The 26969-nt window shown below is 37.4% G+C and overlaps 1 protein-coding gene and 6 non-coding genes across 9 annotated transcripts; all 7 read left to right on the plus strand.

The window, feature by feature from the left end:
- Positions 1-814: 814 nt before the first annotated feature.
- On the plus strand, positions 815-26946 carry arid4a (AT-rich interactive domain 4A). 3 transcript variants are annotated; one of them, XM_067368059.1, is made up of 25 exons: positions 815-1444; positions 2386-2435; positions 2755-2865; positions 4077-4142; positions 4785-4875; positions 5014-5093; positions 5210-5304; positions 5863-5995; positions 7539-7618; positions 7870-7946; positions 8052-8221; positions 11826-11898; positions 12181-12275; positions 12655-12752; positions 14123-14378; positions 15260-15528; positions 17991-18170; positions 18650-18734; positions 18830-19019; positions 20276-20338; positions 20867-22048; positions 22331-22435; positions 23075-23281; positions 24377-24523; positions 25125-26946. In XM_067368059.1, the coding sequence occupies exons 2-25, from the start codon at positions 2430-2432 to the stop codon at positions 25226-25228; spliced, it is 3963 nt and encodes a 1320-aa protein (XP_067224160.1). In that variant the 5' UTR covers positions 815-1444; positions 2386-2429; the 3' UTR covers positions 25229-26946. The 3 variants fall into 3 exon arrangements, with proteins under 3 accessions (XP_067224160.1, XP_067224161.1, XP_067224162.1); XM_067368060.1 differs by lacking the exon at positions 815-1444 and adding an exon at positions 1468-2191; XM_067368061.1 differs by lacking the exon at positions 815-1444 and adding an exon at positions 2094-2166.
- On the plus strand, positions 13891-13972 carry LOC137007191 (small nucleolar RNA SNORD53/SNORD92). The gene has a single exon (XR_010892583.1). It is a non-coding gene; the product is annotated as a small nucleolar RNA SNORD53/SNORD92 (small nucleolar RNA).
- Positions 14518-14600, plus strand: LOC137007195 (small nucleolar RNA SNORD53/SNORD92). The gene has a single exon (XR_010892587.1). It is a non-coding gene; the product is annotated as a small nucleolar RNA SNORD53/SNORD92 (small nucleolar RNA).
- LOC137007194 (small nucleolar RNA SNORD53/SNORD92) lies at positions 15725-15806 on the plus strand. The gene has a single exon (XR_010892586.1). It is a non-coding gene; the product is annotated as a small nucleolar RNA SNORD53/SNORD92 (small nucleolar RNA).
- LOC137007190 (small nucleolar RNA SNORD53/SNORD92) lies at positions 18346-18427 on the plus strand. Its single transcript, XR_010892582.1, has one exon. It is a non-coding gene; the product is annotated as a small nucleolar RNA SNORD53/SNORD92 (small nucleolar RNA).
- LOC137007192 (small nucleolar RNA SNORD53/SNORD92) lies at positions 19443-19524 on the plus strand. Its single transcript, XR_010892584.1, has one exon. It is a non-coding gene; the product is annotated as a small nucleolar RNA SNORD53/SNORD92 (small nucleolar RNA).
- On the plus strand, positions 22853-22934 carry LOC137007193 (small nucleolar RNA SNORD53/SNORD92). The gene has a single exon (XR_010892585.1). It is a non-coding gene; the product is annotated as a small nucleolar RNA SNORD53/SNORD92 (small nucleolar RNA).
- Positions 26947-26969: the final 23 nt, after the last annotated feature.

Raw genomic sequence — 26969 nt, forward strand, 5'->3', positions numbered from 1 at the left:
TTCCACATTTTAGAATAAGCCATCAAAATGATGAAATTACAGAAATTAAGGGATGAGAATCATGCAGTAAAAGTTAAATACATTAATTGGTTCTCAGGATGTCTACAAAACTAATTTCAAGTATTTAACTAGGAGCTTTTTTTGATCATAGCTTATGAAAAATATAAATTCATTCTAACTTTAGACTAGCAGTGCATAGTCAATTGTAGGAGCTTTATGTCATTTTCTTGGCAACGCTTTGACCTCTATTTTTAGCTCTGATCATCTCTTATGTGGAAATTTGAGTTTGAATGTTGCTTTAGAAACTGCCCCATTCATTCATGTATGTGAGCTTACATAATAATTTACAATATGATTAATGTATAGGCAAACTGACAGATTTATTGATTAAAACACAATACACAGATATAGTACAAACACAGGTTATTTTCTGACCCTGTTTATACATTAAAACACCACTTAACACCATATACAAGATTCAACTGGTCCAGTCGCTGATGTACATCAACACTGAATCAAACAGCCCTTAATATCCATCATAAACACATTTTAATCCTTAAAACACCCAGTCAGAACACGCTATTCAATCAGAACAATGTCGGAGTAAAACAAGCATTTCAGTGACCATCTAATACACCAGGCGTCACTGAAAAAGTATTTAACGTGACACACACATGCTTACTGTGACGCTCTGTTCCGGTCACGTGTTCACCAAGCCCGTGACGCCAGACGCTCTACAGCAGCGACATAAAGACGCCATTACCGTTGCCTTCAATTGACCTTTTCTACACGACCGCACTAAAACTGTTTATTGGTAAAATATCTGTAATACAAATCACACAAAGAACAAATTTAACTTATATCGATGCTGAAGTTAATCGATCTGACTAGAAAAGCAGGCGAAAAACAGTCACGGGGCTCACCGCGAAACCTCACGGGCTCCGAGTCCAGAATGCGAAAATAATTGCGTTGGGTACAAAATGGCGAACGTTCTCTTCGCTTCGACATGCGCAGACTGAGCTGAGGCTTTCCCTCTTGAAATGAAGCTCGGTTCCCATACATCCCTCCAGCCAATGGGCTTCGCAGACGGGACGCGTCTGAGTTGATTCAACCAATCAGAACCGTGGACAACGCAGAACAGGAAACGTGCAGCCAATCGGAGACCAGGATGGATTTGTTGTATTCGCAAAGAGTGCGACTCAAAGAACACCAATGAGAAAGCGCTATTCCCAGCGCCGCTTTCGTACTCCGCAATCAGCTTTCGCGTTTCAGTCTAACAAATAGAATTTCGCTTAACAGCCAGCCAATCTCAGTGCTCTGAATTTGCCCACAGTGGCCCCGGCAGCCAATAGGGATCCGAGAAACACAACCTCAGCTCAACAGCTTGTTATTTCGCCTTTGCAACCGAGTCGAATGCTGAGCTGAAGCAGTCATATAGGAGCATGTAAGTACACATATATATTCCCACACAACATTCAAACACCGATTTCGCCTCTTTAAACCCGCGTATTCACATATGTCTCATTTAAACCCGCTAGTCTGAAAGTAATCCAGTCATATTTGCCGTTTTCCCGTGGTTTCCAGCGAAGGTATTTAGGCGACGAAGAGAAAAAAATTGAATGGCAGAGCAGAGTCACATCTACGTTAGTCGGTTTGTTTTCTCACAGGTTTTACCCGATGACTTTTACTCAAACTAACCACTCAAAGCCGACCACTTTATGTTCAAAAACTTGTAACGTTAACTGAGTCTGAAAGGAAAAGTCGCCTCACATATTGTTGCGGAACTAACCGAAGAACTATTTAAATCGCCATAACAGCTCCACTATATTTAGCCCAACCGTCACATTTTGATTGACAGGCGTCAATAACCGTTATAACTGTCAGTTTGACGTTCTTCGAACTCGGATAGTTCGGTAAATGCAGTGTTAAGCGAGGGAAATCGGGGCTTAGTGGATGGTGGAGGGGCTGACATGGTGCAGGACGGTGTGTGAGCTATGATGGCGACGTGACACACACACTCACACACACACACATACACACACAGTGAGTGAAGCGGGAAGGAAACACGCAGGGTTTGAAGGGGTTATGTTTGCCTTCAGTGACTCCGTGCTTTGTTTTTACACCATCAAGACATCGTAAGTGGCTCAGATTGGAGGTAAAGTCACGGTGAGGCAGTTAAGGCTTTGTTTTGGTGGGTTGGTCTTGTTTATTTGATCATTTCGAAACGAGAAGTGGCTAGCTGCGTTAGCTGCTTTAGCATTTTCTCTGTTCTGTGTGTTTGTGTTGTGCTGTCAGATTCTTCACACACATACATATGACACGTTTTTGAGCACATGGCGCCAGATCGTGACTGTTTCTTTCTGCGTGTGTGTTGTTCTTTTTCAGCAGTCAAAACCAATCGAGCTGGACTCCCTCAAATAGCCATCAAGATGAAGGTGAGTCTCTGCAGTTCTGATAGGCGACGCCTCCCTAAATGAAGCCTGGAACAAAACACTTCAATCACATATGGATGGGTTTTTTTTGTAGAATAACTGATCAGGGATTATCAGAGAAACTCAATGTTTGAGGTAGTCAGTCTGTAACCAAAATAGTACTTTTCATAACACTCAAGTGCTGTTTTTAAAGTACTTCTTAAATAACTCAATGCTGCTTAAAGTATTCTTAGATGTTTTTGCTCAGGCTTTTCACCATGCTGAGAGTAAGTGTTTGTATGAATATGTCTATGCACCTTAATAACATTTACACTGTTCACAGGTAGCAGATGAACCTGCCTACCTGACTGTGGGGACGGATGTGAGCGCGAAGTACCGCGGTGCCTTCTGCGAGGCAAAAATCAAGACCGTAAAACGCATGGTGAAAGTTAAGGTAAGTTTAATCTGTCTGATGTAAGTATGTATTCATCTTGTAAAGTCGTCAATTTTATTTGTATCACACTTTTCAGAATTCACATCTTCACAGCAGCTTTACAGCAAATCATAATGTTTATAATATCTTAATTCCGTATAGTTGCAATTTAATGATATAGTTTACATTTTGCAATGACGTAAACAATCAGATAGTTGAGGTTTGCTATTATATATTATATATATATATATATATAGCTTTACATGAGGATAAAGTTTGAGGTACTATATATAGAAATTTAAGTATATCGCTCGGCAATAATATTGTTTACATTTTGCGACAGCATAAACTTCAAGATTTGCTGTATCACTTTGAAATGTATACTTTAAAAACTTTGCCCCTTTTAAATAGTCCTTGATGTGTGTTGTCAGCTAACAATCATCTTTGAGCTTTATGTATTAGTTTAAAAACAAAAAAAAGGTGCACTCTGAACTTTTTCACTTTTCACATGTGGCTTGCGTGTTATCTGTCAAGCCAGTGTCAGATGACATAGTGTATAAACAAAGTTTTCCAATTGTCATTTTCTGCTGGTGACAATGCAGAGATTTGTTACTGTAAAAGGGTTATGTTGCTTTTATGCAGAAGTGTTTGGTGCATTTTACACCGCAAGCTTCAGTAACTTAGCAGGACCAAGGAAAACCTCCTAAGAATCCTGCTTCATGAACTAGCTCTGCAGATCATTCAAACATCACCTGTGCAGAGCGTCCATCTTTTCACATATATAGTAGTCTAACAATAAGCTTACAAATGGCTTAATTTGGATCAGCACCTACCAACCATAAGTATGTTGTTTTAGGGTTAATCCACACACTGGCATTTTTGCAAGACCTCATTGTACGTCATCAATGTTTTGTTTTCTCTCAAGGTCTAGGTTTGTGGTGGTTCTTGTATTTTTAACCAAGTTAAACACGACAGCCTTGAGTAACACATTTCTGAAGTTTGTGTTGCATATTCTTTAGTTTGTCTGCAAGGAAACGGTTCCTCTTGACGTTGTATGTAGGCGCTCTCTAAGAAGCTTGTTTGAGAGAGATCATAAAGAACATGCCGTCTGTTACACAACCAGATTACTTCACCTTCACTGAGCTGCAAGTTTACTGTCTTACCATCCATGTCACTCTCACCATCATGCTCTGGTGCTCTTTTTCAACATTTTGTACCATTTTTGTTTGCAGGTTGTGCTTAAAGGAGACAGCACCTCACAAGTTGTCCAAGATGACCAAGTCAAAGGACCCTTAAGGGTAAGAGACCTTTTTTTTATGCATTTTGTTAATGCAGAGTGAACTGAGAAAATTAACTTATGGTTATGGCTGCAATATTGTTTAAAGAAACTGAGCACCTTGAGCACTCTTAATTATGAGGCAAAAGTGCCTTATACTGTAGCTCATAGACAATCACTATATTTACATGTACATAATCAGAGTATGGTCTTGATCACAGAAAGATGTTTACATGACACAAGCAGAACTCTTCACTCCATTTTACGTGCAATTTTTATTCCACTGATTATTTGGTAATAAGCATGTTTATACCACACTCAGATAGGCATCCAGTATTCAAGTTACCGGCCATTGTTTTAATCTACTCGCATCAAATTCAATGTACTGGACGTACTGGAATGCTTAATCGCATTCGTTTGATTGAATTATTGTGTTTACATGAGGTAAAGTTTAATCGCAATATTGCCAAAATCCTATTATAAGGGTGCATGTAAACTCACTGAAAGTTTAATTCTAAAACAAGGAAAGTTGTTGGTGTGTTTTTTTTTTATTTTTATTTTTTTATTATTATTACATTATTACTAAACACTGTTTGAATTGTTTCCTATTTGTGTCACAAAAAGTTAGGTAATGCAATGATGTGTTCTATATCTCTGGTCTCAGGTTGGCTCAACAGTGGAAGTGAAGAGCCCAGAGGGTGGACTTAGCGAAGCTGTCATCAGCAAACTCACAGACGCCAGCTGGTACACTGTGGGTACGTACAGATACGGCTGACTAAATCTCCCTAGAATTGCACTTATAAGACCACTCTTAGGCCTTATAATTGTTCTTCAGTAAACTAAACTTGTCATTTACATTTCAAAGTTCTTTTTTTTCCCCATCATCATTGCAGTTTTTGATGACGGAGATGAGAAAACCCTTAGAAGAACTTCACTGTGTCTTAAAGGCGAAAGACATTTTGCAGAAAGTGAGGTAAATGAGAAAAATTAATGTGTGATGTGTTGTCTGCTTCATGTGTCTTGTGTTTAACACTTTTCCCTGGTTTTCTCTGTTTTTTTACTCTATTTTTCTATTTCTCTCTGTAACAGACTTTGGACCAACTACCCCTTACTAACCCAGAGCACTTTGGCACTCCAGTCATTGGAAAGAAGACGAATCGGGGTAGAAGGTCTTCTCAGGCAGTGTGAGTATTTGCAGTCCTTTCCTCTTTGTGCTATCGAATATGTATGAAGTGTAAATCAAGATAATTCTTTGTTTAATTGATCATATTCCTTACAGTTTACAAGTCCACATCATAGCTTCTTGCACCCAAAACAGTACTAAACTAGTTTTATATAATAATTTTTTCAATTTTTTTTTTCTTTAAATATTAATCAGGCTAGTGCTAATGTACCTTTTAAGACTTCTGTATGTAAATGACCTCTGATGTATAAGTGCAATGGCTAAAAATGAGTTTCATATGAGTTTGTTATAGTACTCTTTTTGTGTGTGTGTGTGTGCCCTCAATTTGTTACACTTGGATCCTAACAAAAAACAAACATGCTTAATTTAATTAAGGAAAGCACAACATCCTCAGTGTTTAAACTGATGATTCCTAGTTGGATTTTGAGCTGTAATGAACATTATTCTACCTGTTTCTTTATTTATTTTCCTACATGCATAAATTCAGTTTTCTGATCAGTGTTTTAATGTAAAAAGGGGGCATGTTTCAAACATTAGTTCTCTGTTTGATGAAATGCAGTGCAGAAGATGAGAAGGAGTCTTCATCGAGTGAAGATGATGACGATGATAGAAGAAGGCTTAATGATGGCCTTTTGGGGAAAGTGGCCTGTATTCAGAGTGGGTCCGATAGTGATTCCTGCCACTACGTCTTGGTGAGTCATTGATTCATTTACAAACCTCTTTTAACTTTTGGATTTTAAAACAAGCTAGAGAGACCAGCTATGTTTCCATCCACCTATTTTTATGCACATTTTTGTCATCTGCCTTCAAAAACAAGTTAAAATGACCGGGTTTATTGCGTTTTGTGTAATTTATTATATGCAAAAAAAGACCCAGAGTGTCTTCTCCTACTGCAGTAAATTTACATTTTTCTTAGTGATATTTGGTGCACGTTTATTAGGAAGTATCGATGTTGTTCTCTTGGTCTCTTTGGATGGAAACGCTGCTTTATTCGCAAATGTTTTATCTGATATTCCAATTTTCTGCTTAAGTTATATTTGCTACTTTGGGTGGAAACATAGCTACTGTCAGGTATGGAATAACTACATTTCTGAAAATTGTCATTATGTACTTGCCTTCAAGCCTGAACGCTACTATTTTTTTTTTCTTTCTTTCCTTAGAATGAAAAGAATATTTGCAAAATCATCCCGCTTTTCCATACAACATCAGTTCATAGTGACAGGTTGTAGGATCAACGGTAACACTTTATTTTAAGGGGACAGTTACACATTACTACATGTACTTACTATAGTAATAACAGTAAATTATGCAAATTTACAAATCCTAAACCGTAACTCTATAGGAAATACATGTAGTTAATTAAGATGGGAGTAAGTACAATGTAACTACGTCACCTTAAAATAAAGTGTAGCCGGACCAACAAGTTAGTATAAATATAGGCTCTATGACTTGTGAGAGTGGTCTTCTGAACTCATCTGATTGATTTTGCATGGGTAACAGACTGAAAGTTGTTTGCTGATGATGTTAAAGTGTTTGAAACTGTTGTATAGAAAAGTCCATGCTCTGTTAAAAAAAAAAAAAAAACTATATTGGTTTGAAACAAAATGAGAATATATTTAAAGAAGAGTTTAAGAGTCTGGAGATGTTGTATAGCTGCTGTTGGAAAATACTTGTTGCAGTTTGTTTTGGTCGTTGCAAAAGTTATAAATTGCACTTTAAAAAAAGTTATTGCAATGATATGATTTTATTCATTAACTATTTGCTGGAATTTTCCAACAATCCATTTGTGTTATACGGTAGGAGGCACTATTATGCATGTTCTAAAATAGTACAAGTGAAAGAAGCAGAAACAAGCAATAGAAGCATTGCTTATGCACATGTAAGCTTAAGCTAACACCATCATCAAACATTAAACAGCATATCAAATCAAAACTGCCTAACGTTACCGAATGAAATGTGGAACCCAGGAAGAGGTATATGACTGCCAGCTTTAGGGGTGTTGATGGACTCAATGTACTCTGTTTTGATCGTTGATCTGAAATCTTTGACAAGTGCTTAAAATAAAATGCTTGTGGGGAAAGGATTGAGCTCTTTCTGATTTAATGTGTCAAAGAAGACTGAAGACTCCGAAGACTCGCAGTTCTAATATTAAGATAATTGATTGCAGTACTTTTGTACCGGTAAAGACTTGCTGTTTTCACTTGAAAATCTTTAATATTTTCTTCCTCTTTAAAGGTGATATCTCCAAGCTGCAATGATGACCTAACTGTCAAAAAGGACCAATGTTTAGTGAGATCATTTGCTGATTCTAAATTGTGAGTAGCATTGAAAAGTAGCATTGACATTTACAAACCCCATGAAGTCCAAATGAACTTTGTAGCCTTTATTTCATGTTTGATGGCTTTGCTTGTTAAACAGTTTCATAGGATTTTTAATACAGATGTTTTGCTTTTTAATGTGCCTATAAATTTTCTTTAATGGAGGAAGAAACAGAAACATGTTCATGTTGTTGTTGTTGTTGTTGTTGTTGTTCTCTTTCTGATTTATCACTGTTTTTGTTCTGCAGTCACACCGTGGCACGCAAAGATGTTCAGGAAGTAAGCATTGACACCCTCTCCAAACCTGAGTACTCTCTCAAGAAAGGTACAAGACCCAAGATCAGCTGACCTGTATTGACTTGACTGTTTCCAGGTCACAGTCTGGTCTCTCATGCTCTCTTTCTTGTGTCTGTATTTTCTCTGTAACCAGGGTTTGAAGCAGCACAGCTCTTTCTAAAGGCCAGACAGGTCCCTGGAACCTGGAAAGTGGACTTAAGTGAGATTCTTGAATCTTCCAGCAGTGATGAAGATGATGTTGATGAAGATGGTGAAGGCAAAGAGGGTGAAGAGGAGGAGGAGAAGGAGCCAGAACCAGAGGAAGTAAGACTCGAGTATTTCTTTGTCATTTCCAATTCTTTGTTTTGTCCCAGAAACAAGTTTTCCTTTATAAGCGATTTTGTCAAATGTTGAAAAGATTTTGGTGTGTTGCTGACATATTCAGTAGTGAATGGTGTTGGAAAATTGCAGTCTTGTCTTTGAAAATTGTGAGGAGGTTATTTATTTATTTATTTTCCTTTTTGACTCTTATGGTATTTTAGTTTATGCTCTTGCTTGGACCCTTGTTTCTTGGTCTCAGTAATTGGCATGTAGTTTTGCAGTGATTGCTCTGATTAAAGGGGCTGCCAAAGCTGGGCACCAGGCTTACTGAAGCAATATGAGGGCATTCAAGACCAATGTCGACTGAGAGAGCCCCAGTGTTGGTATTTATGTTGATTTGTGAAGACATTCCATCGGCCCTTTACATCTCATGTTCTCGTACACCTTGATTAAGCCCACTGAATGGTCTCAGCATGTGGGAAAGCCCCCAAGCTTCGGACAACAATGTCTCATTCTTCCTGCTCTCCGAGTTTGGACAAATGGCCATTTGCTTGGTTTTCCGACATGTTCCCATGGCAACCGCTGGTTCCTTTGGTTGTGAAAAGGCTCGAGATTGGCTGAGGAACAGTGGAGGTGTGCCAGTTCTGATGGTGGGCAGGGCTGAGCTCATCTCAAAGAGTCTTCTCTCCTCGCTGGAGAAGGTCGGGCACGTTGCACAATTATAAGGCCAGCATGTGAAAAGATAAGTGGAAACATTTGTTGGAAATGATGGGTTGTTTTTCTTTTTAATGAATTGTCTTTAAAAAGCCTGGACTAGGATTCTGTTTAGACTAAGAATGTGCAACTGCAAATTTTTAAAATCAACGAGTAAGTGGGTTGCCGACGACTCAGTCTTTAAAGGGTTAGTTCACCCAAACATGAAAAAAATTGTCATTTACTCACCCTCATGTTGTTCCACACCCGCAAGATTTGTGTTCATCTTCAAAACGCAAATGAAGTTATTTTAAATCAAATCTGAGAGATTTCTGTCCCTCCATTGAAAGTCTACGCAACTACCACTTTGTTTCTTCAAAAAGTTCATATAGAGATCGTAAAAAACTAATCCATATAAATTGAGTGGTTTAGTCCAAATTCAAGCAATGCTGTCTCTTCAGAAAATTTGGACTAAGGCACTCAAAGGTGATCAAAAGTCTTAAGTCTTATGGGTTTGGAAAGACATGAGGGGTACCTTTTTAAGTGCTGTATAATTTCAATGGTTTGAAAATGATAAAATTTGAAAAATGATTAAATTTCATATTTGAAGTCACCAATGAAATCAACACTCAAATCATGACAAAAAACGCAATTTTTCAGGCTGGAGCAAGCTAATGCGCATGCACAGTCCTAAGTGCACGTCTCTATAGAAAGCTGACTGTTCTATAGAAACCAGAGCTTCTAATGGCAGCTGCAGTGATGTGATGACTTTACTAATCGCCGATTGGCTCTTATTTAGAAGGCGGGACTTATTCCACCATATTATGTGTTTCACTTTCTCTCATTCATAACAATACGAGTGACACGTCTTTCTATATATATATATAAAATCTTTGGGTCATCCCCAATGATGGCAGGCATGCTGAAAATCAGCCATTATTATGATCTAAAGTGTGGGATTTTTTTTTTTTTTTGTAACAGACCAAATAAAATGGTGCTCTGTAAAACTGAAATGTAGTCCCATATTTTGTTTAATATGGCTGTGTTCATATAGCATTCAGTTTTACTCGATCTGCGGTTGGTGGGAGATGCGTGGCTGAAACTGAAACTCTCTGCAATCAGTTACAAAGCATTTAACACTGTTGTTGGTTATTTAAAATAACTAATGGATGACCTCGCATCTCGATTGGACTCGTTTAGTAACACGCTGTCAATCGTTGTAGAACTTCACGGTTTCACAGACATCGCCATGTTTAACACGGCCGCTATGGTTACCGCTATGCTCGGTTATAGAATGCGGTTGTGACTTTAGCTGCTTGACCGTGTTTGATTCGATTAACATATTCAAGCATCTACTTTAATCTCTAAACAAAACATTTCAGGATTCACACTTGTAAGCAGTTGCTGCTGTAAAACCCAAAATGTGACTGTGAACGCAGCCATAGTAAACACCATTCCTAATTAGACCTACACTGCATAAACCGTATATTTTGTCATAAATGGTATTATTAGGTAAACCTACATGCATTAGTTGCAGTTATTTATTGGTAAATTGACCAAAGGATTAATGCGTCTGAGATAGGTGTTTTTCTCGCTGCAGAACTTACATTTCACCGGTATATTCTCCATCTGTAAATGCTAGAAAGTCTTGCAAATATTTCTATTTTGCTGACAGGAGTGGAGCCTTATGCAAGCGAGTCCCGGCTAAACTTCACAGACTTCACTGAACTAGCTCTGGAAAGATGGAGTGCAATAGAATAGGTCTAATAATGAATAAGTCTGACTAAAATGTAAATTTTTGCTAAATAATATTATGTGAAATTGACATTAAATGTGTCATATTTACAATTTTAAACCTACATGTAAGTGCATTTTTATTATAGCAGTAATTGTGACTTGCAATAGGGTAAACAAATCTAGGCTATTATAATTACTTAGCTCAGATGAGTGAATGTGTTCCTCTTACCAGTTTACATTTAGTCTGTACTTTTTTTTTATTATATTATTATTATTATTTATTTATTTTATTTATTTATTTATTTTTTAAATAAAATTCTAACTTCTGCTTTACTGTTTTTAGATTGTAATGTTGTTACAATGTAAAAGTTGTAATGTGATTTTTTTTTTTAACCCTTTTTTGAACATAAATATAGAGAACATAACCATATATGCTGTATATTGTTTTCATAGCCTTCAATATTAAAATTGTTTTTCTTCCAAAAAAAAAAAAAAAAAAAGAAAATACCAAGATGTGTAATGTTGAAGACATATGTAAAAACTTTAATATTTTGTGTATCCTGTATGCAGCCAGTGTAATTCCATTCAGAAACCAAATTAATTTTATGAGTTGGTTCTTTTCAATAAATCAAAAACACTTATGAATTGGTAGGAGTGGTTGATTATATTAATGTCTCACTCTCTTTCAGTCACGTCCAACTCTTGACAACTTCATGGGTGTTGTTATGCTAGTGAGACTTAAATTGATTTAATTATGGACTTGTTGTTTTTATGACAAACGTGTAGTTTAAGATATACACACCACAACAGATTTTTGTTTCTAATAAGTGATATTTTATAAAAAGAAATAAGCTAAATGAGTAAAATTGGACTAATTATGTTTGAATATATTTATGGCACACTTTAAAGTCTGTAAATAAGAATTGCATTTATTTTTTTCTGATATTTGTTCCTCTTAATTTAGCAAAAGAATTGTTAATAGTCATTAAAGAACCAGAATCATATTTGCTAAATTCCTCACAATTAGTAATTGACCCTAAGGTAATGATTGATTAGATATGCACTGAGCAAACTACTTATTTGTTGTTTATGTGAACTGAGATTTAAAAAAGATTGCAAGATAATTCCACACTTGGCAAACTTCAAATTCATATGTTACTTTCTTTCTCTTAATCAGCCTGATGATGAGCCAGACCCAGAGGAAAGGGACCACTTTCTACAGCAGCTTTACAAGTTCATGGAGGACAGAGGTAATGCCTGCACATCACCAGTTGAGTTGTAATCACTACTGGAAAAAAAAAAGGGGGATTAGCAATCTTCGTGAGAACAGCTAAATAGTGTATATCATGGTGGATGTCTTTTAGTGTGTGTGTGTGTGTGTGTGTGTGTGTGTGTGTGTGTGTGTGTGTGTGTGACTTCAAAAGCTCAAATTATATTTTAATTTATTTTTTCATAGAATCTCATGACCAGTTCTGCAGGGCACATTTTCAGTTTAACGCTTCTCTGCACCTTTGCTTTTTTTTTTTTTCCAGGGACTCCAATTAACAAACCTCCAGTGCTTGGCTACAAGGATCTCAACCTCTTCAAGCTCTTCCGACTGGTGCATATTCACGGAGGCTGTGACAATGTGAGTGTTCTTAGTGTTCCCACCATCTGTTTATTGTACTCGGCAAGTGGGAAGTGAGACTTTGCCAAAAATATGAAGCGAAAGTAACCACTGATTGAATTTATGGTTTTCACAGAGCTGAAACGAGTTGAAAAATTCCTTGTTTATCAAATACATGTTCTGTGATTGTTATTGAGGGTAATTATATTTGGGAGTTTAGAGTGGTGATAATTGGGAATACGGTTGTGCTTGTTCAAGTGATGTCATGTTTCTCTAAGCTGTTTGATCCCTGGGTGCGGTAGACAGATGTGCATGACACCACCAACTCTGTGCAGCAAGAATTAGGGCTTTCAGTCATCAAAAAGACTTCTGAAATAAGATGGTTTATTTTGTTTTTTAGATTGAGAGCGGATCTATTTGGAAACAGATCTACATGGATCTTGGCATCCCTGTTCTGAACTCTGCTGCCTCGTACAATGTGAAAACGGCTTACAGAAAGTAAGTGCATGCTCTCACAATTCCTGCTGTACAAGACTATATTTGTTTATTCAGCAGCCAGTGTTCTTTTTGTGGCGTTGGCAAATGGAGACAATTTTCCACTTTCAAAGGTGACTTCTATGATTTTTTTTTTTAATTTATTTATTTTTTTTTTTCCCCAAGAAATATTCTGGGTTCTTTTCAACTTGATGTTTATGGACTGGATCTGTTGCATGCTGCTGATTACAACACTGTATTTTTGGCCCATCTTTCAGTGTAAACACATGAACAGAAAGCATGTTTACATTAAATAAACCTTCAAATGAATGTCTAGCAGGCAAGTATGCAGTACCACAAATTAGGGCTGCACGATATTGCACGATACGAAAAATAACATTGAACTTGAACGCGATTATTGTTTAAACGTGATTCTTAGTGCAATTTATGAAAATGCAAAGTCTGCAATTACTTTATGCACAGCTTGTCAATGAAGTATGGCTCCAAATGCTAATCCATCTGAAAGCACTGCAAGTTTGAGTCGTTTATTATGTACATTTGAAAAAGCAACACGAGAAGCATTTATGAACATCTTGTCTAACAAAAGACATTTAATAACATGTTTTTACTCCAAACTCACTTCACAACGACAATTGAGTATCCTTCTGTGAGATGATGTGGCTTCTTAGACAGAATAAGGGAGTCATGTGTTTATTAGTCATGTTTAATTAATCAAAGCATTTCAATCTTCCGTTTATTCAGCTACAGCAATATGATGCGCATTATCTTCTTCTGCTGCAGGGCATATTTTGAGTTTCTGCGCAAGAGCGCCCTCTGGCTTTCAGATGGAGAAGCATTTACTACTGATCACAGAGCCGTAAAGCTCTGACAAGCCACGCATTAGATAATCGCAGCCTTTGCCATATCGCATGTGATTTTTATTGCGATAAATCGTTCAGCCCTACCACAAATAAACATTTCAGATATGCAACTACGTCATTCCTAAGGTATACCAACAACAGTTGTATGAAACAGGTATGATAAATCATATCACTTACCCTGACAGGAAAAAATAAGATTCAGTCTGTCAACTCATGTAATGTCCAGATAAAAAAATAAAGCCTTTTTTGAAAATTGAAAGCATGTTATAAGAGAATGGGGTCAAATATGATGATACTAGAGAATGGTTTCGCTAACTTGACTGATGTCATGTGATGTTACATTTCTCTTGGCTGTCTGATTAACCTCTTCTCGAGTTAAAAAACATTTGGAGTAGCACATACATATGCATGTGCAAAACTTTTCAGAACATCAACCCAGAATGTGTCTTTTAATAGTTAAGTTTGTTGGTGATTGAAATATAACGTTTACTCATCCTTTGATCTGAACCTCAGATACCTGTACGGTTTTGAGGAATACTGCCGCTCGGCTCAGATCCAATTCAGGACTGTGCACCACAACGAGCCGCGGCCAGACAGCCAGCCGGAAGCACAGAGTGTTAAAGCTGTGAAAAAAGAGAGTGAAGACGCTGACGAGATGATGCAGCAGGTTACAGCGGAGCCTGGAACCAGCGAGGACAAACCTGCGGCAGACGCTGATGAGTCAGATGCTGAGAGTGAAAAAGGACGCAAAGATATCTGCTCGCCCAGGGTGAGTGTCTGTCTGTCTGTCTGTCTGTCTTGTTGTGCTGCTCTCAGGATGTGGGGTTTTCATGCTCAATGACCTGCCAGCTGCACAGCAATAATACATGCATTCAGAGTGTTTTTGTCCTTGAATGAGTTGGAGGAAATGCACATGATGATACTAGAGAATGGTTTCGCTTTCATGACCTGATGTCATGTGATGATACACTTCTCTTGGCTGTCTGATCTGCCTCTTTGACTTTAAATTGATTTTGAGGGCATGCATGTTATTTAGGGTTTTTAAACCGGTAAACATCCTACATTTAAATGAATAGTTCTCTCAAAGATAAAAAAACCTCTCACATGTCTTTCAAAAACTATTACTTCCTTATGTGGAACACAAAAGGAGAAATTAATAATTTGTCCAAGTTGCCTAATTCCATACAATGAAAGTGTGAGAAAAATGTTGAAATTGAAATTTTTCTTCAATGAAAGTCTTGCTTCAAAGTTATCAGCGATCTTTGGAGGAGAATACAGCACATGACTTGTATGGACCACTTTTGAAGTTCTTTTTATAATGTTATTTGTTTAAATATACAAACTATCAAACCTCATTCTTACCTGTGTACTTAAAACTTCCAAATATTTTTTTAAAAAGTTAAATTTTTAACATGTAAGCATTGTAATTTACTAAAGCATTTCATTATGCTACAATTATCACCAAGGTGTTTATTGTGCTGCTCACGTGAGTGTAATTAAATGATATTATCATGTTTTCTTATTATAGAACGTGACATTCACTGAACTGGTTTTGTGTAGGGAGCTTCACTTTTTACATTTAGAATTTTTTTCCTTCAATTTTCTTGTTAGAAACTAGCTAAAATATCTTGTATGTCTGTGACGACTCAGGGCCGGCGGCGGTGTACGGTGACCCCTGTGAAAGTAGAAATGAGGGAGTCTGTGAAGCAGGAGAAATTAAAGGAGGAGAAGAAAAAGGAGGAGACGCGAGTTGAAGGAGAAAACATCGGAGAGGAGCAAAAGGAGAAATCTGATGGGGAGACCCCTGGGAAACGCCGCAGTCGCCGCCTCGATGAGTCTGATAAAGACACAGATGACGAAGAACAGGAGGATGATGACGATGAGGAGGAAGATGGCGAGAGATCCAGACTTAGGGACCGGTATGCCAGCATCATCTATGCTTAACCTGTTAAATGTTTGGCTGTCCTGATGAACTGATTTATGATTTATTAGTCCTGTAATGTCGTACCAAATATCATTGAAACTCTGAATGACTCTTGTGGAGCATTTGATTAGAAAACTGTCATGCATGTGATTAGGCTTGAAACTTTGGAATTGAACCTGTTCCAGCAGAGTCAAAAATGATGATACGAGAGAATGGTTTCGCTTGCATGACTGATCTCATGTGATGTCACACTTCTCTTGGCTGTCTGATTAACCTCTGTGTTTAAACAGAAGGAATTGTGTTAATTCCTTTTTTGTAAATTTGAAGCTTTGACTTTTCTTAGAGACATTCCTTTGAAAGGGGCCATATTTTTCACTTTAAAGGGTCATGAAACCCCCTGTTTTACCCTGGTCGTTCACACCTCAAAGCTCGAAAAAGTCAGTTAAAATGGGCATGTAAAGCTCTGGAAAAGTGGGAGTGTAGAGGGGGAGAAGAGGAGAAAGAACAACCAATGGAGCACAGACATAGAGCGCACTCATTATACAGAATAATGAATATATGAGCACGGAGAAAATGACAACAAAGTCCCAAGCACAAGGGAGAAATTCGAAAGAATATTTAATAGGGCTAATAATAGGCTAATTTGATTACGTTTACGAGCACTGCACTCAAAATCAGTCTTTTATCTATTAGAAGAATTATGTCGTCGTGTTCAGATAGGCTACACCACTGTATCAGTGTCCAGTTTGCACATATAATTCATTTGAAGAAGACTTGATGAAATATATGCGCATACACCGTGCTGGTTAATGTTCGGTGCAGGAGAATGTGAAATATAAACTTTAAACACGGATACTTTATTCTGTATGAGCTATGAGCCACGTGGCTAGTGTTGTTAAACACAACGCGAAGCTCCGCGCTGAAACCGATCATATGTGCGCTCCACCTGTATATCATAACAATCGTATTTTTCATGTGTTCATATTCAAACTCCAGTTCTGACTGCATCGCGAGCAAAATACAAACAACACGTGATTCTGTGCTGAGGGAAACATAACCTACATATGTGTTTGAACGCAGCTAGAGCAGGGTTTCATGACGCTTCAAATATGTAAAGTAAAAAAAGAGCCAGTTGGTGGGGAAAAATAACTTGTCTTGTTATCATTAACTTATTTAACATTCAATACACATGCATGAAGTGTAAAACAAGAATGGTATAGCCTTATGAAAAGAAAAGAAAAAAAAATGTGAACATTGTGGTTGTGGCGGTTGCTTGCACTCCTCTGTTGTTTTCTTGTCAGTATTGCAGTATTACTATATTAAGGTTATCGTGACAGCCCTACACACATCTTTTTTGTTTTCTTGTCATGTCAAACTAGTATATAACAATTAAGCTTGCTTTATAAGTTTGTTATACTACTGGTTATGAGGGACAGTACCATATGACATTTTATTTCAGATTAAAGGAGAAACATTATGAATGAAACCCACTTGACACGGTAACAGTTGCTAAATCACCATCCTAACAAAGAGAATACGCTTAAATAGGCCTGTCATTATGACTAATTTTTTTTGGCCAATATATTGTCCCAGAAATAATTGCGATATGCAATATTATTGTCATTTAAAGACCATTTTATGCCACTGAATATATAATCAAAATATAACAGCATAATAATGTAAGAAGGCCAACACACTTTCAAATGACAATGAACTTCACTCTTAAGAATAATTAGATACTGGAATTGAAGTGTCAAAAAATAATAATAATGTTGATTAAATAAACTTTTTTTTTTTAACAAAAAGTGCAAAATAACAAGTAGAAAAAAACAAAAACGCCTACAAATACACAAAAGGCACATGTATGGAGATTTTCCATCTACATATTTTCCCCTGACCTTCTTTCTCAGTAAATTTAAGGGTGCACACTATTGCTGAAAACACAAACTCTATTAGCAGCTAGAGTCCATATGAACAAAGGCATGGATGTGTTAATTGGCCATATCTGCTGCTATATCTAGGACTCTATCTTTTCTAGAGGCATGTTTTTTTTTAAAAAAGTTGAAGAACTTTTAACTTGAGTACTGCGGTTTAACGTCGTGTCCTGCACGAGATGCTGAGAAAGATGCAAGTGCAATTGTCAAACACTACTTGCATGCAAAAACAGCGCAGTGGATTGCAAAAAGGCATTCTATTTGAAAATGAACTAGACATTAATGACTGCCGTGTCCCGTGTGAAACTGCCTTAAACGCTAGCTGTGAGCGTGCACCATTTCACATGTTTATATTTGCACCGTAGCAGTGGATTGCAGAGTGCATTAAACTCTTATTTCAGTAGAACAATAAAAGTTCTGTTTTCCATGATATTACATAGTCTTTTTAAAAAAAAAAAAAAAAAAAAAATCTCTGTGGATGAAGAGCATTTGTGAATTTTTTTTTTGTGTATTTGTTTGACAGTGATGAGAGGGAGGAGGATGACGGCTGTGAGGACTCTGAGCACTCTTTGACCGGCACTAAAGTCAAAGTGAAATACGGCAAGGGGAAGACACAGAAGATCTATGAAGCTAACATCAGAAACACAGAGACCGATAATGGAGAGATTCTTTACCTGGTACACTACTACGGCTGGAACGTGAGGTGAGGTGGTGATGTGACTGACTTTGACTTTTTTATTTGAAAGGACTGTACTTGTAATAATGACTTGGGTGCATGAGAACATTATGGGTGGATTTTGCTCACAAATATGATGAATATTGTATATGCTACTACCCAGTCATATTGAAAATTGAAGGCTTGTTTATGTGAATGGGGTCAAAAATGATGATACCAGAGAATGGTTTCGCTAACTTGACTGATGTCATGTGATGTCACACTTCTCTTGGCTGTCTGATTAACCTCTGCTTGAGTTTCACATTTGTTGTAATAGACCTGTTACCATTATAGATTCCAAAATATGAGATTTCATTGGTTAGACTTCTGAACTTACAGACAGCATGTGTTAAATGTCCAGTGTTCATTTGAAAGTGTCCGAATGGTTCGTAAAGACTGATAAATTATTTGTTCACCTTGTATATGATGACAATCTTATTCAAGAGGATATTTTGTCTCCGTAACAGATATGATGAATGGGTCAAGGCAGATCGAATAATATGGCCTGGTGATAAAGGTGGAACAAAGAGAAAACAAAAGAAAAAAATGAAGGTAAGTGACAATCAGTCTTAAAAAAAAAACAAAAACAAAACTTATCTTTTGAGAACCTTGGGGAAAAATTATTTTTGTGCTCTCCTTCACCACAGAATAAAGAAGATGGAGAGAAGGAGAAAGAGGAAGATAAGGCCAAACTGGGGATACGGCGAGGTCGTCCTCCACTTAAATCCACTCCTCCCAGTACCTCTCGAAGTCTGTCCAAGACCCCCAGCAGCGAGGGTCGATCCAGCAGCAAGAACTCACGGCCCTCAGATGCCTCTGCCCTGCCAAATGGAGAGGGTAAGACTGTCCATGTCAAAAGATGTGTGAATAGCTTGTGTGATATTGTAGCTTCATACTAAATTTTTTTTAATGAAATTTGCATCGGGTGGCAATGATTATTTGCCAGCATGGATAAGTTAAAAGCTGTTATGGATGTTTGCAGTGGAAAATCTGACTGAACAGATATAGACTGAAAAAAAACGGTAATTTGCGTTTGTTATTTTATTTACGGCTCTTTAGATCTAGAATTCTCGTAGAATAAAGTAGCGCAGTAAGATTACATTTATTCGAATTAATTAATGAGAGAGAGCGCAATACTTGAATGCATCTGTATGTAGTATTGAAGCTTAAGTTATCACCTCATTGCTGAGAAATATAATGAATATTGTATATACTACCCAGTCATATTGGAAATTGAAGGCTTGTTTATGTGAATGGGGTCAAAGATGATGATACCAGAGAATGGTTTCGCTAACTTGACTGATGTCATGTGATGTCACACTTCTCTTGGCTGTCTGATTAACCTCTGCTTCAGTTTCACATTTGTTATAATAGACCTGTTACCATTATAGATTCCAAAATATGAGATTTCATTGGTTAGACTTCTGAACTCTCAGACAGCATGTGTTAATTGTCCAGTGTTCATTTGAAAGGGTCCGAATGGTTTGTGAAGACTGTTTCTTTGTGCACAATTCTGTTTCCACCTCAATAAAAAAGCTGTGAGTTTTAGTGCGAGCACATACATCACATCTGCTTCATAATACAACATTAAAAAGCTATTTTTGTGTGGCAAAGGTGTTGTCATCGCCTTGTGTGATGGCTTGGAATTCCCAGGGGAATTACGTGTTTAGATGCAGGTCAGGTGCCCAGGTATTGGATGTGTAGTGGCTCAGAACAGATGCGAAAAATCAGATCATGAGAGGATTTTTCTTTTTACATGTGTGCGCAACAATTTTTGTCAGATGAAAGTAAAAAAAAAAATATATATATTTTTTTGTGTGTGTGTCAATGTAAACGCAGCCACAGAAGCTAGCCTTTTGCCATTTAATGATGACAATTCTTGTTTTTGTGGTAAGGTTAATGGCTTGGTGGATTTGTTTAACATTACTACTGTTATAACGTACACTTATATTTATGCATTTGGTAGATGTTTTTGTCTAAAGCATCTTGCAGTGCTTTCAAGGTCTACATCTTGCTAGTTTGTTTACTCCCTATGAATTAAACCCATGACCTCAGCTAGTGCTTTTAACTTGTTTTTTTAAATATTTGTATAGGTACTCCTCGCCGGCGAACAAGGAGAACTTCTGGGATGTATGATTCTGATAGAGGATCTAATGGTAAGAGCAGCTTGCATCATTTTGAGTCAGTAGAAAAACAACACATGCTGAAATTGATTGCTTTTTTTCTGCCACCTTGCTTTAAAATTCATATTTGAAGGAAATTTAAAGGATTGTGTTCGTTGTTGTTGGTGTTGGTGTTAATTTTAGAACGAAGTTTGCCAATATATAAATGAAAGGCCAGCTGTAATATGGAAATAAAGTGCTAATAATTTGTATATGACAGACAAATACAAACCAGTGAGCTCATGCTGAACTGCAGGGCTTAAAGAGTCACGTGAAATTGTGTAAGCTGTCTTCATCATTTCACTTCACAACTGTCCAATGCCTTTTTCCTGCCCTCTTTTGGAAACCTTTTTTTTTCCCCCTGGTGTGTATGTTGGCTCAGAAAGCACAGATAATTACTTATCTCGTCCAATACATCTGTGCATCTTTAGTTTTAAGTATAGTTTACACTTTTATGTTGGTTAACTTTCATGCTTGTATTTTCTTTTCTTTTTTTTTTCTTTTTTTTTCTCACATTTTTAGATTCAGGGAACTCCTCTGATGATAGCGAGTGTGAGGAATCTCCTGAGAAGAAGCTGGAGTGGACAGAGAGAACTGATCCACCCCCGACAGCAATACAAGAGGCAGCTGAGGATCTCTCGGAGGAGAACACAATGCCAGAACCTGCGCAGCCTGAGCCCGAACTACCCAGCAGCCCACAGGAGATGCCAAACTTCAAGGAGAGTGAGAGTAAACCTGAGGAAGATGCATCCCGGCTCCCTGTTGAGTCTGATGATGGATCTCCAAAACCAAGAGCAAAGAAGCCTCGTTTGAGAGAACCAGGATCAGAGACACAAACACCTGCCACTACTAATCACACAGAGACAGAGGAGCCCTCTACACCTCCACGGCCTGTGAAGAAATCCCAGGAAACGCCACATAACAGTCCCGCAGAAAGATTAAAGCTGGCTGAGACAGCCGGCTCAGACACAGACTCTGCAACAGAGGACATCTGGCCTCCAGAGCGAAGCAGCGCAGTGAAACGCAAAATCACTGAACAGCGAACGCCAGAAAAGAAAATTCGCCTGGACAGAAAAGAAGAACCCAAAACGCTTTCTCCAGTTAAAACACCACTGATAGAGAACAAACCTGAGCCTGAGAAGAGGGCCGAGGTAGTGCAGAAACCTGAAGAGCCCCCTACTCCAACACTATCATCTCCTAGCAAAGATGTCGAGATGAAATCTGAGATGCCTGCTCTTACTAGAGAGGTGCACCTCAAGGTAGAACCTCCATTCCCAGAGCTGGAGGATCCAACAACAGCCACAAATGAGGAAATGATGCCTCAAATTGGCCCAGAGGCACTGGTCTGCCATGAAGTGGACCTTGACGATCCAGAGGAGAAGGAGAAACCCTCTGGTGAAGAGTTACTGAAAATGATGGAGGAAGAGAAAGCTCAGCCTGAGCCTCAGCCTCTGGAGCCTTCTGACCACCTTCCTCATGTCCTGGTTGCAGTGGGACCTCAACGTCTGTTTTCCCCATCTTCTGCCCCCAGCCCGGATGAATCACACAGCACTAAGGGTGAAAGTGACGCCACAATCGAAGTGGACAGTGTAGCAGAGTCACAGGAGGGTCTCGGGGAGAACGAGTCAACTCATAGCTTTGATGCTAGTGCAAGTTCGAGCAATTCCAGCATCTCACTACAGGATCGAGATGGAAAGGACAGAGGTAAGTTAAAGCTTGATGCACATTTAGATAATACCAGGGGTTGATTTTTGAAATCTGGCATTAGAGAGTAAACTGTTAACTGGGCAGAAAAATAAGACATGAATGTTTGCCTAATTAGACTGGTAAAAACAACACTACTGTTGCCTGATGCTGATATGATCAGCGATATATTGTCCATTACTAGATTTGTGTTATTTTTATGGTGATGATTTTTTTTCTGACTGCTTGATCATCCTTGTTCATGTTTTTCTTATCTTATCTGTTGCTAATCTGAATTTTCAGGTCAAAAGAGGTTATTGGATTGCACTACTGGCTCGTCGGCCAAGAAGCAAAAACGCAGCCAGAAACGTACAAGCGCTGTTTGTAAAACAGAGAAGAATGGAGCAGGTGAGTGTTTTGAAGAGTTTTAAAAGCTTTGAAAGCATTTATAGGTTGCTGTCCAAGTTAGTCTTTTATATATATATATATAAATATATATGGAGAGATAGATATAGATAGAATATTATATTATATTATATTATATTATATTTATATATATATATATATATATATATATATATATATATATATATATATATATATATATATATATATATATATATATATATATATATATATATATATATATATATATATATATAAATATATATGGAGAGATAGATATAGATAGAATATTATATTATATTATATTATATTATATTATATTATATTATATTTTTACATCCTAGAAGGTTAGGTTTGTTCAGTTATTTATATTTTTATAATTTATGTGAAAATTGAAGGTTAGTGAAAAAAGAACGGGGTCAAATATGATGATACCAGAGAATGGTTTCGCTAACTCTTCTGATGTCATGTGATGTTACACTTCTCTTGGCTGTCTGATTAACCTCTGCTTCAATTCTCACGTTCAACTCTTAGTAAAATTTTAGCTTTAACTGTGTGTGAAGTGTATTGTTTATCTTAGTCTGCTAATTTGATCAGATTTGGGTCTGTTTTAATATTGACCATCTCTCTATATGTCTTCAGGTCACAGTAGCGACAGTGAGGACCTGTCTGCCATGGACAGCTCTAATAAGCTAACCCCAGTCAAGCACTCCAGCCTACCCAAGAGTCAGAAGCTTTCTCGATCGCCCTGTCTGGTTTCTCCCAACAGTAAAGACATGGAAAAAGACAAGCACAAAGAGAAGCAATCCATCCCTTCCCCCCGCACATACAAGTGGTCCTGCCAGTTGAGTGAGTTTGAGAACTTTTCCAAAGTTAATTTGAAACATTTTGGTTGTGGCTTCTCATGCTTTGCTGACTTCAGATGTAGACGTTCTCATCGTAGCAGCTTAATATGAGGCAGTGTGCTGGCAATTGACACAATCCATACTATATTAAAAAACTTGATTTATACAGTACTGTGAAAAAGTCTTAGACCACCACCAGCTTTGTTGTTTTAGCAATGTTTTAATGACCATTCATATTTATTTTTTTGGTCTTTATTACGATACAGTCAGAAAATACGAAGAAAAGACAAGGTTTCTTTAAGCAAAAATCAGTATTTAAAGGGATAGTTCTACCAAAAATGAAGATTTGATGTTTTATCTGCTTACCCCCAGGGCATCCAAGATGTAGGTGACTTTGTTTTTTTCAGTAGAACACAAATGATGATTTTTAAGTCCAACCTTTGCGGTCTGTCAGCCGTATAATGTGGGTCAATGGGAACTTCTTTTATAAGAGTAAATAAAACATGCACACACAAATCCAAATTAAACCCTGCGGCTCATGATGACACGCAGTTGGACATAATGGTGTATTAGAGGTAAAAAATGATATAAATACTGTTCAGTTTCTCGCACAAACCAATCATTTCGTGTCTTAGGACATCAATGTGTCGTCACGAGCCGCAGGGTTTAATTTGGATTTGTGTGTGTATGTTTTATTTACTCTTATAAAAGAATATGCGTACAAATTTCCTGTATTTTCTGGTTATGTTCTGATAAAGGGACTGAGAAATAATTATATGTGGTCATTATACCATTGAGCTGCAATTGGTCCATAAAGTTTTACTATTACCATGTGCAATTTAACTTTTAAGATCAATTTCTATATCAGATTTATGTTAATAAAAGATACAATAGCTCATTTTAAATCTTGAGAAATTCTTCTATACCCAGATGTCTCTTGTTGTAGTCTTAATGCCCATCCATGCAGTTGTAGCTGAAATGTCTGTCATCTCATATGAATGTTTTTTTTATTATATAATTAATTTTTTTATTATTTATTTTTTTTTTTTTATGAACTTTACGTCCTCTCCTGACTGGTTCCTGCTTCTGTTTTTCACAGCTGAGCTGGACAACATGTCAAGTACTGAGCGCATTTCATTCTTGCAAAAGAAGCTTCAGGAAATCAGGAAATACTACATGTCACTCAAGTCTGAGGTGGCTTCCATCGACAGGAGGCGGAAAAGGTTAAAAAAGAAGGAAAGAGAAGGTAATTTTTTTTTTTTTTTTTTTTTTAATATAATAATAATAATAATAATAATAATAATAATAATAATAATAATAATAATAATAATAATAATAAAATACCCTCAAATAGTTCCACACCCATTAAGGTCTTTGTTCATCTTAGAAACACAAATTAAGATTTTTTTTTTTTTTGGGATGAAATCTGGGTTTTTTTTTATCCCCCATAGAAAGCAACAAAATTACCACATTCAAGTTCCAGAAAAGTTGTAAAAAAAATTTGAAGAAAAAGTAAAAGAAATTGTTGAAGTCGTTATTTTTGTTGTGCTTTTGTGCACAAACAGTATTCTCGTCGCTTCATAACATTAGGGTTGGACCACTGACGAGAAAAAAAAAGCAGCTTTCTATGGGGGATTAAAAAACCCTCTTGGATTTCATCAAAAATATCTTAATTTGTGTTCCGAAGATTATTACGGTTGTGGAACGAAATGAGGTTGAGTACTTGATGACAAATTAAATATTTGGGTGAATTAACCCTTTAATATTTGTCAAAAATGTAAAGAGTGTTTGGGTTTCTCAATTTCTTGTCTTTTGCGAATGTTTGACCTCTGACTTCTGATCAACAGTTTCCCACACCACAGCGTCCACATCATCAGGATCGTCTGACACCGGCATGAGCCCGTCTTCAGCTTCCCCCACGCAGAACACTGTGGCCGTTGAGTGCAGGTGATGTCACGCCCGTGCCCCGTCCCGCCCCGCTCCAGCTCTGCCTTCTCAGCATCCCGCTGCCTCTACGGAGACACGCATACTGACGAGCCAGAGCAAGCAGCCAATAGCACTCGACTGCCCTCCGCCTCCACGTCTCCTCTGATCCCTATCGGGCCACTCCCACCTTCTGCACTTTGTAAACTGATCCTGCCTCCTCTCGCTCGCTGTCGCTACCACTCTCGGCACCAGGGAACGGACTGGACTCTACGTGAGGGTTGAATGTAATCTATGAAATCAAAGCTTACGATTTATCCATCCAGAATGAATACGACGGCACTTTTCACTTCACTCTCTACAAACGCTGAACAGAGACCTCCTCTTACTGCTTCTGCGCTGCAGGGACTGCTAGTCAATCAATTGTACGTTCCTCTATCAGAGCATGGTAAGAAAGTGGTCTCAGATCCCTAGGTAATGGTCACCTTAACCAGCTGGCTATGGTTATTCAAAGAAAGGTCAATTGTAGTGCGCTTGTTCCATCAGAACTGCCAAAGTACATGTGTTACAGCAGAGTGCCCTATTTTGGAAAAGTAGGACAAAGTCAATTGCAAAAGGGAATGTAGTTTACTGAAAACTGCAGCCGGCGTCTTCCACTTCTATCTTAGTATGTGAGCACAGAGAATTATGCAAAACCTATTTTTGTTGTCTCTTTTTAAGAAAATAAGAAAATGGAAATGAAAAAAAAAGCAGAAAATGTTTACAGTGGAACACGAGATAAAACTGTTTTCAGTGGACTAATTTCCTTTGCAAGTGTATTTTGTCTTTTTATATGTAATTGCAGAGTTTTTATTTTAGTATGGAAAATTTCAAAAAGTATATATCACAGCCGTGAAGTTATTTAATGAAAGATTTCTAGAGCTGAAATTTTTGTGTAAAATAAAGGTATTATCTTGCAACTTGTTAAATATATTTATTCAGTCCGTGCACAGCATTTTTGTATTTTTTACAAGATGAGAATCACAGTCGTCCCACATTCAGTTCGGTCGGTGGGCTAGAAGGAATATGAGAATTTTGTGGGGTCATCTTGAACCTTTGAATGTGATGTCACAATTTGGGTAACTACTGTGCAGTAAACCGCATCTTCCCACGTTTTGTTCAACCATTTGGGCCCAAAGCTCCTTTGATGGAACACCAGAAATTGGTGATCAGCTTTTCCTCCCCATTCTTTTTTTTTTTTTTTTTCCCTGGTACTTTATAATTTAAACATTCATTTTGAGTTCTTGACCAATTGAATAAATTAGTTGCTTCTCACACGAGTATGTTAAGCCCAGGGGTTTCTTACTGATTGTTCCTTTTGTAAATAGATCTTTCAAAAAACATGTATTTGAAAAATACATTTTACACAAACTGTAAAAATGATTTATATTATTTTTTAAACAGTACATCTTTGTATATTAATTTTCCTTTTCTATGTCAAGTTGGTAGAAGCATTAGCACATCTTTAGACTGTATATAATCAACCATTTAGGAACCTAAACCCAAGCTGTCTAGAGTGATGACCCATGACTATGTTGAACATTTTATGCTGTAGGCATCGATTAATTCACTGCGACGAAATTGTGAAAACTTGCTTCCCTGTGACTTCAGTTTATTTACAGATTCCTGGATGAAGAAATGAAGGCATTAGGTTCCTGAGCAAAGCCATTGTATCATTATGTAAAATAAGAGGTCTTCTCATTTCTAATAAAGTTTTGAAATATTCAGAA

Source organism: Chanodichthys erythropterus, chromosome 18, assembly GCF_024489055.1.
Source record: "Chanodichthys erythropterus isolate Z2021 chromosome 18, ASM2448905v1, whole genome shotgun sequence".
Taxonomy (NCBI): domain Eukaryota; kingdom Metazoa; phylum Chordata; class Actinopteri; order Cypriniformes; family Xenocyprididae; genus Chanodichthys; species Chanodichthys erythropterus.

What these genes read in the sequence shown, in the direction of transcription:
- arid4a (XM_067368059.1), top strand. An exon ending in CAAGTTCATGGAGGACAGAG is followed by an intron (nt 11,899 to 12,180) that starts GTAATGCCTGCA and finishes TTTTTTTTCCAG; the next exon opens with GGACTCCAATTAACAAACCT. An exon ending in TTCTGATAGAGGATCTAATG is followed by an intron (nt 20,339 to 20,866) that starts GTAAGAGCAGCT and finishes TCACATTTTTAG; the next exon opens with ATTCAGGGAACTCCTCTGAT.